The following is a 12,177-nucleotide window of genomic DNA, read 5'->3' on the forward strand; positions in this document are numbered from 1 at the left end:
GACGAAGGGTTTCGTATTTTGTTGGAATAAAAAGTTGTGAAAAAAAACCGAAAATTTAGCAGCTCAAAAATGAATTTTTTGTTAAAACTGTTGGAATTTTAAAAAAAATCAACGTTTTTACAAATCCTTCGCCGAGGCCCGAGCTATTGCTGTAATAAATAAGTGGTATAAATTTCGTATCGATCGGATTGATAGTTTTTTAGTTATCATGTCGCCGCTATGAAAAAAATGTGTTGTTGGAATCCAGCTGGAGTTGCGCCATTTCGAGAAATTTTTTGATGAAAAAAATTGCACGAGTACATGAACATATGTACTAATGAATGTGCTTCACAGTTTTTCAATAAACATTTATTCTCTCGTCTCTAAACGTTCAAGAAAATCACGTTTTCTCGCCTGCTGCCAGTGTAAGGCCTTAAAGGAATTTTTTGTTTTTTCGTTACAAACTTTTTTGCCTAATGTTTCAAAGAATTCAAATTACTTTTCGAGCCAATAAAATAGAATCGATTTTACGAAAATTTTACGCAAAATGGTCTCTGAATCACGATCGCATCCTGCAATTACACGCGAAATGAACAAATTTTTCGTTTCACCATGCCGAGCACAATTGCGAGGGGGCGTGAGGGCTTATCACTCGCGTTAAAGCTCGACAGGCTCCGAGCGTTGTCACAACTCTATTAATCTCAATTCGCTTTGAAATTGTTGCTAATTAATCTTCCGTACGTTCAACATGGTGAAAAATCGTGGGGAACGTTTTGAAAGCGCTTTTCCTTTTCGTAGTTTCCACTCCACTATCATTTTTCCCATAAACACTTTTCGTTTTGAAAATTGTTTTTGTACGACCGGATTGTTGTAAAATTTGGAAAAATTGACAAAAACGCAGACGAAAGCGTGCTTGCGATGCCTGCAAGAGAGACTCGTCAGACGTGCACAAAAGCTTGGCGAACTCGAATGAGGAATTAAAATTTTACGGTCGACGAGATTTCGGGGCTCGTGTCTTAAAATTTGCCAGGCGGAAGATTCCTCTTATTCCATTGAATTTCTTGTCAAGGGATTTCGTGCACACGTGGACAGCTGGAAGCGGAGTTAAAAAGAGAACGCGAACCGACGGAAAAAGAGCGAGGAAAAAGGGCACTGTCATCCTCGCAGCGTCATATCCGGCACAAAAGGTCCATGCCCATATGTACATGCTTAAATTACGTCAAACTCAACACTCCTCACAAACCACAAACAGGGACGATTCATTCAAAGGACAAGAGATTGCAAAAGAATACTTGAAGTTTTTTCACTTTTTCTCCTCCTCGAAGTTCTACGATGGGGAAAAAAAAAAAAAAACAGAAATAATGAGACGCTGGAAGCTCACTCATTTTTATTTACATTTGCTCGAATTGTTTTTTCTTCCATCGCGTACAATGAGAGAAACGAGATGAAGAAAATAGAGGTCTTCGCTGATTCGAAGAAAATCCGAAAAAAATTCAATCCTAAATCGACCTCGATTTTGACAACCTCGATTTATGCAATTTCTAACATGCGCTCAGTTTGGCCGGTTTTCGCTCCCGTTCGACGTAACCTCGTGCCGGAAAAAGAGTTTTCCAGTTGGCCAATCGAGTTTATTGTAAAATTCTAAAAAAAGTTACGTTTCATTAGAGATTCGTATATGTTTTTAAATGTCCATTAGTTTCTAAGTGCAATTGACATTGATAGTAAAACAGCTACTTTTGAGCGAACGAAAAAACCGGAAACTCGATAACAAAGCAACGCAATGAAAGTTTACTCCGAATAACAGGAGCACCAAATAAACGGTCTCCTTAAAAAATACTGTGGGGAAGAAAAACTTTGATATCAATAGCTCAAACTCATCATCTCGTCCCCGAAGACTAATTGCCAGAAAACAATGTGAGCACAAAGGTCAAACTTTGCAATCAGAGTCCAGGAGTATCTGCAGGATTTCATTGGAACTTTTTCATTTGGAACTCATTCGATTGATCGTTATTTTCTTTTCCTTCGTCCAGCTGTACACTCCCTGAGGAATATCAAGCTCGTCTTTGGAAGCGGAGATATCCAAGTGCTTTGTGTTGTTGAGGAAAATCTCTTCGTGTGCACAGGATATTAGAAGTTACAATAGCTATTAAGGAATTCCGGTAAATCGACAGGCTCCCTTAAAAGAGCGAAATTCCGTGTCAACAGCGTGCCAAATGATTTTTTTATCTCTTCCATACTTACAAGTTCGTAAACTCAAGTTACTGGAGTTGGAAAAAACTGTCACGAGGCTCAATTAAGGTAGATCATGCCCGAAGAACCGTATTTTATGGGTGTCTAAATTGCATGGATTTTTACTCCCTAATTAAATATATAACCACCTTAAATTCGTGTTAAAGTTATTAATTAGAAATTGTAAATAGACTTTTTCAACTTATCTTTTGACTAATTGAATTACAAGCCGTTGAGAGAAGGCAAAGGGAAAACACAACAGGAAATGGATGAAAAAAGGAGGATTAATAAAAAGACAGAAGGCTGTGACAGAAATGGGCCAAGTCGAGAAGAAACAAAAGGCCGAAATAAGCAAATTTGAGGTTACGAGTTCTCATTACCAATTTCGTTCAATCTTTAAGGTAATATATTTTTATTACTAGTGAAAGACAATCGTCTCGAATGCTTTCCCAAACCTCGATTGTATACTTGGCTGTTACAGTGAAAGTTTTTGATAAACTTCGTAATAAGTTTTCATTCGTTAAATGGAAAGACGAATGATTTTTTGAGCATAGTCTCTGTGAGCCTGTGTATTTTTCTCCACATTTAAGCACGTTTATCTGAATGAGAAACTTTGAAAATTTGCTCATTTAATCTCTGCGTAAATTTCAAGACTTTTCAAAGAAGATCGTCTCGTGGATGAACTACCTTAACGTAGATCAAACGAGCTTTTCAGAATCGAATTTGTTGTGCACCTAAAAAGTGAGAAAATGATTTGTTTCCTACATTGAAAAACTGAAGAAGAAACTCGGTAAAAAAGCCCTTGAAATCGAAAGTTTTCTTGGAGATTCGAATTTTTCAGTTTTTAATATAACTAAACAAAATTCTTCCATCCCGACGATTCGTCTAAAAAACCAAATTCCACGCGAACAACGAAAGGTGCCCCGTCGTTTTTCTCCCCGAAAAAAAATTCCCGCCCCTCGAAATCCACCTTGAATATATTAATCGTATCGTGTGATTTTCAGGGATGTCGAAGGGCCCGGAAGTCATAACAAGATAAAAGAAAAAAGAGGCCAAAAGGGAGTATTTCCGATGGTGCTGAAGTCCGGAGAAGTGTCATCAGCTGCGAGGATAAAAAAAGCATTGAGAATCGAGGTTAGAATAGAAGAGATAAAAATGAATGGCTCGGGGAGCGGACGTATTTGGCGGGAAATTATGCAGACTTAGTCTTTAAGGAGTTCCGTACGTAATCGGAGTCGTGAGAGGGTGCGAGCGAGCTGAAAAAAATTAAAAAATAAAAAATAAAAAATAAAAAAAAAAAATAAAATTAACCCGGATGAAAAAAATGTTGGAAAATTATCGTGCGAGTGGTGGCGGTGGCCGAAACTCGTCATTGCGAAGCAACGAGGCAGCGTTTCCGGAGGAGCCGCCCGGGGTGTTGAACGAGACAGAAAAAACGGTGTTTCCAAGGGCTGGCGAAGCTTACAACATTTCGACGAGTTATTTTCGTGCGGCGAGTGAAAATCGTGATGAGTATGTTTGGCACGAGTTGGCTAGCAATTCGTCAAATGATCCGGTCCCGACGACGAACGCCGGTTCGTCCTCGTCCCCGAGCTTGGTCGCCGCCTCGTCCAATGACAATTACACCTCGAGCAACGACCTCTTCGTCTTCGACATTGACGACTATTTGAGCAGGCTTAATTTAAGCGCGTTTGCTAATCTCACTAATTATTACGAGAATTCATCGAGCCCCCTTAACTCGACCAACTCCACGTGCAATTCCATCCTCCAAGGTGACCTCTTGCTTCAAAATTCGATTGGCCAGTGCAACGTAACCCTCGACGAGGAGAAGACCGAGGCCGACAATTGGTGGGCTCTCATTCTCATCGTCGTACCGTGCTTAACACTCTTCGGTAACGTCCTCGTTATCCTCGCCGTCGTGCGCGAACGAACGCTACAAACTGTCACGAATTACTTCATCGTCAGCCTAGCACTTGCTGATCTACTTGTTGCTGTCCTAGTCATGCCCTTTGCCGTTTACGTCCTGGTGAGTCCTAATCATTTATCGACTTTCTTTCACCTCTCTTCATGCCAATTCTGAGCGTTTTATTCGCTAGCTTTATTCGTTTATTAATGAAATTAATGGAATTTCATCGATCGCGGACGAATGAAATTATCGTAAGAGCCTCGAAAGGCAAGGAAAAAAAAAAAAAAACAAAAAACAAAAAACGATCGTACCCGAATCCAGGTTTTGCTTTGAGCTCGTTACTCGAAGCTCGTTTTTTAAATCTTTTGTTATCGATTCCACTTCGCAACTCGCTGGCCACGAGAGTTGAAAATTTTCGTACTTTTTCCCTCCGAAAATTTAAGTAACATGGAATTTTAGAACTTGGGAGGGAAAAACATGAAAATAATCATTAAAAATGGAGTGAATTTTTGATCTTGAAAAGATATTTTTTGCGGTCATTAGTTCGTAACATTGGTTGGCAAAGCGACGCGGAAAAATCGAGCCATGCACGCGAGTACAACTTCCCTGGCATTTCATCCACTGTGGAATTAATTAACGCGCAATTTCGATTAGCCACACACACGATCACTCGCGTACATCAAATAAAGCGGGTTCGCTTTCTCTGAGCTGGATGAAGGAGAGTCATGGAGGGCATCCGGTTACACTCCCAATGAACGTGGCGAGTGGCGAGGCGAAAGCAAATCGACGATTCCTCTGGTTGGATAAAATCGTCCGAAGCGAAAGAATTTCAATTGCGTTTTGCCATTTTGTTTTGTTTTTTTTTCGGCTTCATTTTTTTTTTTTTTTTTTTTTTTAATTTTAATTTTTATAAGATTTATTCGATGAATCGGGAACTATAAGTCGTTTTGACATTTTTCGAAACAACATTCGAAATCGTGTCAAAAACGTGATTAAGGGGCTTTTGGAAGTGCAAAAAATGTATTGTTTTCGGGAATGTTTTTGGATAGACGCGGAAATACCTCGTCGTAGCAAACTTTTTGGTATAGTTTCAAGGACGCTTCAAGAGTACAAAAACACTGGTTTTAAGGTAACTCCTGTACTGCATGCTAGTCAAATGAGTGGTAAATTTTCAAAACGCTTTTAGACCAAGTTCAACGTATGGATTAAACTTATTGTTAGTAGACATGTATATTCGAGCATATTTTATTAACGTGAAAAAATATGAGAAATGATAGTTTTGCAAAACTATCAAGTGATAGATGCAAATTTCCATGATGACACATTTTCACAGCTATTTTTCAAAGAATCATCTGTATTTTTTAACCGATTTTATTGCACCAAGTCTCATTTTGTTCCTCAACTGATCCTCTACGAATTCACCACGTAGATTTTCCTTTAAACTCATTCCTGAGAGAAATTATGAATGAAAAAGTTTTTTCGCTTAATGAACAATTAGCTGCAACAGTGAAACGATAAAGTTAAAAAAACAACTACACGGTGGATTCATAGAGGACCGGTTGACGAACAAAATGAGACTTGTTGCAATAAAATCGATGAAAAATTGCAGATAATTCTTTGAAAAATACCAGTGAAAATGTTTCAACGTGAAAATTTGCATTTATCAGTTGATGGTTTTGCAAAATTAGCGTTTTTAATATTTTTACATCTTAATAAGATATGCTGTAATACAAATCCACTAACAATACATTTAACGGGTACGTTAAACTTGGTCTAAAAGCGTTTTGAAAATTTAGCACTCATTTGACTAGCTCGCAGTACAGGAGTTACCATAATGTGAGAAATACTCATTTGTACATGGTTTGGGCGCAAAGTCTCATTGTCGAGGTTTCTCAGCTGCGAGCAATGTGAAGATCGTAATTATTGTCTGGAACAAAACTTTCAAATTCTTTTTCCACTTTTATATGTTTTGCTTCCATACGATTTTATGAAAACCGTAAAAAAATGTGGACTTTTATATTTACAGGAAGTCGAAGTGAAATTCTTGTAGTTTAAAAGCGTTTTTTTCATACTCGCTAAAAATATGGAATTTCACTTTTTTTTTGCCTTTCCATGGGTTCGTGTGGAAGAAAAATATACGAAAGAGGAAAAAGAATTTAGAATTTTTGATCCGGACAATAATTGCGATCTCCGCATTGCACGCTGCTGAGAAACTTCGACAATGAGACTTTGCGCATGAACCGTGTACAATTGAGTATTTTTCTAACATCAAAACAATGTTTTCGCACTCTCGAAATGTCCTTAAAACTCTGCCGAAAAATTCGTTACACTGAGTTATTGCCCCCCCCCCCCACCCCTAAAAACCTTGTCGAAAACAATAGATTTTTTGGCTTCCCGAAGCAGGACCCCCTTAAGGTATTTGGAAAACAGCATTTCTAAGGTGCATGAATACGGAAGTGTTTTTTCCAGCACAGCCTCGGAGCACGATAAGCATTCCATGCTCACTTTCCATGGGCTTTAATATCTTAAGGTATTACTGGACCAAAAATTATATCTGTTTGAAATTTCCGTACTTGGTGATGCAATAAAAATCTGAAAAAATTCAACAACATTTGGAAAGCTATGAACTACAATTGTCAACAATAATATTGCCCAAAAGTTATTAATAAATTCGTTAAATCAATAATTTTTTAACAATTTTACAGTAAACCCTTGTTTTTTTTTTTTTACGAATCGCATGTGCGCATTTTTCTGAACGCTCACGATTGTTTTCAGAATTTTCGTGGATTTTTGAAATTTCCTTTTTTTAATTTTGTAAGTGGCTCCATTTGTACATTTTTGATCCAGTAACCTTGAGACTTTTCAAAACTGATGGTAAATATGTCTTCTAAAACATATCCAAAATTCAAATTTAAAAAAATTTTTTTCAAAATTTTTTCAAGAAATTTCAAAAATCGACGAAAATTCTGCAAAAATTCATGAGCATTCGGAAAAATACACACATTTGATTCGTAAAAAAAAAAAAAACAATAGATCACCGCAAAATGATTGAATAATTAATCGTTTAAACAATTGTTTATTAACTTTTGGGCAATATTATTATTGATAATTGTTGTTCCTAGCTTTCCAAATGTTGTTGAATTTTTTCAGATTTTTATTGCATCAAGAAATACGGAAATTTCAATCAGCTATAATTTTTGGTCGAGCAATCCATCCAGTTATACTTTAATTAAAAGAGAAAGAAATATCCCGAGGAAAATCAAATGTAAATGCAGACCTTCCCGGAAGGGGCGAACTCCATGAGGAATGATATTTTTAAGGTCGTACCAAAGGCTACACAGGAGCCAAGCACTTGGAGCACAACAAAAATTCACATTACACGATATACCACGATGGGCCCAGTAGAAAAAGAAACAAAGAAAATTAAAAGAAAAAATACAGCAGGAGAGAGAAAAACCCACCATGAAAAGAGAAAGCAAGAAAAAGGGGTAGCGTGACCGTAAGTAATTTTCAGTTCCCTATGCCCAGCCAGTATTCTCCAATGCCAGGGATTTTTTAGCTCAGACGACTAGTCGATAGGTCTCGTGTGTAGTCTTTCTACCAATACAAAGAACATCTTTGCAATAAACACAGAAAGGGGATGAAACGAAAAGGATGAGGAGGGGCGGGGGGGGGGGGGGGGGGAAGAGTAAAGTTCTCGTTCAATGGGGCAAGGTCTATGTTAATAATACAGATCACTTCATCGCATGCGTGCTTATTATTAAGGAGCATCGTTTACGACGTTCCACACCATTCAACCCTCCTTTTTACCACCCTCGAGAGAGCCCCCCCCCCCCCCCCTGACCGTTACACCTCGACTAAAGATCATTGACATTTTGCAATATTCAAACCTATGCAATTGTGGTTGTTTTCTTATGCAATTGTGGTTTCTTGATTTTTTTACGAGCATTTTTGTGCATGGACTCTCACTTTCACTGTTCTTCGTTGTTTTAGTTTTAATTTTGAATCCCGTGGATAATTGTTTTTTAAAGAATTTGTGAATGTTTATGTCGAGGCAATGGGGGGGAATTTTGTAAAACGATGGGAGGGAAGACGAAAATACTCGGTTCTCAGTTTCCTTCTCACGAAAAACTCCCCGCTATTCCGCCAGCACGTGCGTTTAATTAGGGTGGATCGCGACGATAGAATGTTGAACGATGGTAAAAATATGAAGAATTTAAAAATGATAAGAATTTCATAAAATTTGGTATTATTCGAAAAAATATAAGAGAATAAAAATTTTTTTAGATTTTTTCACCCTCCTTAAGACTGAAAGTTGAATTCGACAGGTTTTTAACCCTGTGCCTTTTTTCATACCCTCAACCTCATGACCGGGGTTTGAACGCACCCCACTCTTTTTTTGTTTATAAATCCGGTCCTACGATGCTAAACTGACTTTATCCTACACCATTTTCTTCGTTTTTTTATAACGAAAAGAATGATGTACGATAAAACTAATTTCAATTGAATTTATATATCAAAAAATCCGTCGATAATCAGTCGATAATGTGACTTGTGGGGTGTGCTCACACCCCAGTCATGCGTTCTAGGGTTAATAACCCCCATCGAAAAGTCAGACTATTTTCCGACACCGTTATTGTGAGGGTTTTCTTTGAATTCTCTCGCTGGTGAGAGACTGTTGCTGGATTCTTATGAAACGTACAATTCTTAATGTTAAGGAGGCGTGCTCGCTTTGGAAAAGGGAAAAAATCAATTGTTTGCGGAAATGTTTATATGGTGGACGGAAATACAAGCTTTTTCGTGAGTTCGAGCTCCAATTCGGGACTCACGACGAAACACGTCACGATCGAAGTGACTCAAAAAATTATAGTTTGGGCCTCGCTCGTCCACTCGACTGCCGAGTCTCTCATTCGACAGTTTTTTATACTTTTTTAAGGACTCACCGACCCCTTAAGGGACATTCAATGAAATTTCATTTTATATTTTCGACTACAAATCACCCCCCCGCCTCGGATATGTTAAACTCGACGATTTCTATGATAGCACGCAGGGGTGAATAAAAATGAAGCTCGATACATTGTAGAACGCACTGAAGAGTCGTTTTTACTCGAGTTTTTTCGATCCCTCGTCGACTATGTGTTCGCAAAGAGCTCACGTGCAGGCTCTCATTTCCTTGATTTCTCTCTTCCGTCATGCTCACCATCACGTGCGTACAATAACTCGAAGCTGGCTGCCACTTCCCTCACACTTTGCCATCCTCATTCCTCATTTCTCAGCGGATAATAATTTTTTCTCTTGTGCTCCCGAGACAAAAACGTACTTGATTCTTACTCCGCGCGGGGCTCTGCTGAGTGATGTCTCGAGTGGAAATTTAAATGGAAACCTCTGTTTTAGTCTCGCCAAGTCGAGCGAGGGGCTTGAAAATTCTAACTTCTTCGAATAATGTGAAAATTTATTCGATTGTTTTTTCGAGTGTTGAGACTCGGAGAAAAATAAGGGAAATGACGCTTCTGAAGTTTCTCTCCATCGAAATATTGGAAAATTGATAAAAACTCGATTGCCACCGAAGCTTCATTTCATCTCTCGATTATCCGACGACTAATAAGACCGAGGAAAATCTCAATACGTTGAAAATCGTATTGCAAGAGTTTGAGGGGTCTAGCCTAATTAGAATTTTCGAAAAACTTATTTTTTTATTGCATTTTACGAAAGTTAAATGTTCAAAAGTATCGTACTCAAATTTTATAAAAATCTGAGCAATCCGAATGCACTTTTCAGCGAGATTTTCAATCGTCCGTTGCAGAGATTTTATCAACGGCGCGCACCCATAATTTTTTCGGATCTGTCTTCTCCCCCGTTTTCCTGTACGAAAAGTTAGTAAAGTAAGCACAAAAAAAATTGTTTCTGCGTATCTCAAGAGTGTACTTTTAAGGCCTAACGCTTTTTATACCCACATTTTTAATTTACACCGGTGAAAAAATTGTGAAAAAACGTTTAATTAGGGCAGACCCTTTAAGGAGCTCGCACTGATTTTCCGACCTATGAAAAACTTGAAAAGATTCGGACAATATTTTGGCACCCTCAAACTTCGTAAATTACACCACATTCGAAAAATAGAAAAAAATGTTTTCAGAATCAAGTATATTTTCAATGATTTTACAAAATTTTTCAACTGATCAAACTACCTTTAAAAATAAAAAAGTATCGGAATAAAAATCCGAGTCAAAGTGCTCGGAATTCGCATTGTCAAAGTATTTTTTCCTTTTTCCCCCCAAGGTTTAAGAAATTCTCAAAGTTGGCTCATTACACTGGGACTCTTTAAGAGAAAAGATCGAGTTCGTGACGCGAAGAGTAATTACATTACTCGAGGTTATAACACTCCCGGGTTTATCATCCTTTTCTCGGGGAGTTTTCGTTTTTTTACATGATTTTTTTCACCTTGCCCGGATCAGGTTTTTTCGCTCTTTGCCACGCTCCATTTCTGGTCACGTGCTCGCGAACAGGGGATGAGAAGGCGGGAAGCAAGAGAGCGAGAACGCCTTGTAGTGAGAGATTAAAGGGAAGCTCTCGATTATATAAGGACGAAAATGCAAAGCTGCTCCTCCCTCTTCGTTAACGCTCTTAGGAGCTTTAATCGGAGGAATACGAGGGTGGAAAGCGCTCCGAGGATCCCCTGAATAAGAAAATAAGCAGAAGAGGAAGGAACGAAAAAATTCTTTGACGTCGTTGAAATTGATATCGTAACAACTTTTTTAAATTCGATAAGATTCCCTCGTCCCAATTCGATTTCATTAATCCCTCTCATTCTCTTTCTCCGGATAATTAATCTTCGAGCAACATTCTCCCTTAAATATTGACTCCGCGAGACTTGATCTTCCGACTCGATGGACTTGGCCTCGCGCACGCGAGGACGACGAAGATTGAAAATTGTTGGGGGATGATCGATTGTGCCGAAGTTGGATTAACGGAGGACTTTGCCAAGCTTGGAAGATGTTGAAGATTCCCTGCTCACGACGCCTCATGAGAAATTCGATGAATTCGATCGCGCCCCGTTCCAGAACATCGATAAATTACAACTTTTATTTTTTTATTTTCCCCCACTCGCCACTCGGTGATGGCCATTAATGAGTTTCGTGCACTTTGCATTCTCGGGAGTTTCATCGAGATGGCGCGATCGAGTTGTCAACTTGAAATATCTCACCAAGAATGGAAGAGACGACTAGATTTGGGGGCAAACTTTTTCGGATATTTCAACGTTAAAGTATCAACGATTTGCATTCTTGTCCTCAAATTTCTCTGACCAGAGTCCCCGGAAGTGGAAAAAACCTGAAGGAAAATTGTCGAATTAAAATAGTGAGGGATTTTGACAGACTTTGACTAGCTCGACGAGCTGACAGAAAAAAAGCTTGTGAGCAGAAAGAATTACGAAAGGGGCTGGAAAACTTTGAAGCTGGCTGCTGAAAAGTAAACTTGGAAACAAATTTTCAATAAAAAATCGTTGCGATTGTTCTCAATCGTGTTTCGAAAATGAGTAACTAGCTCGGAAGAGAGCATAACAGAAGTTCGAAAGAGATCGACGCCCGAAACAGTTAAGGTATAACTGGATGGATAGCTCGACCAAAAAATATATCTGATTGAAATTTCCGTACTTCGTAATGCAATAAAAATTTGAAAAGATTCAACAACATTTGGAAAGCTATGAACAACAATTATCAATAATAATATTGTCCAAAAGTTAATAACCAATTGTTTAAACAATTAATTATATAATAATTTTGCGGTGATCTATTGTTTTTTTTTTTTTACGAATCAAATGTGTGTATTTTTCCGAATGCTTATGAATTTTTTCAGAATTTTCGTCGATTTTTGAAATTTCTTGAAAAAATTTTTTTTAATTTGAATTTTGGATATGTTTTAGAAGACATATTTACCATCAGTTTTGAAAAGTCTCAAGGTTACTGGATCAAAAATGTACAAATGGAGCCACTTAAAAAATTAAAAAAAGGAAATTTCAAAAATCCACGAAAATTCTGAAAACAATCATGAGCATTCAGAAAAATGCG

General features: G+C 38.0%; 1 protein-coding gene across 2 annotated transcripts in view; it reads left to right on the forward strand.

Annotated features, from left to right (window-relative positions):
• The first annotated feature begins 3,216 nt into the window (after positions 1–3,216).
• Dop2R (dopamine D2-like receptor) overlaps positions 3,217–12,177 on the forward strand; it is a 187,134-nt gene continuing 178,173 nt past the window's right edge. For both annotated transcript variants that reach the window (XM_043432074.1, XM_043432076.1), the window contains exon 1: positions 3,217–4,234. In XM_043432074.1, the coding sequence (XP_043288009.1) occupies positions 3,524–4,234 (711 nt within the window). In that variant the 5' untranslated portion in view covers positions 3,217–3,523. The remainder of the gene's footprint in view (positions 4,235–12,177) is intronic.

The sequence above is a fragment of the Venturia canescens genome, chromosome 11, assembly GCF_019457755.1.
Source record: "Venturia canescens isolate UGA chromosome 11, ASM1945775v1, whole genome shotgun sequence".
Lineage (NCBI taxonomy): Eukaryota > Metazoa > Arthropoda > Insecta > Hymenoptera > Ichneumonidae > Venturia > Venturia canescens.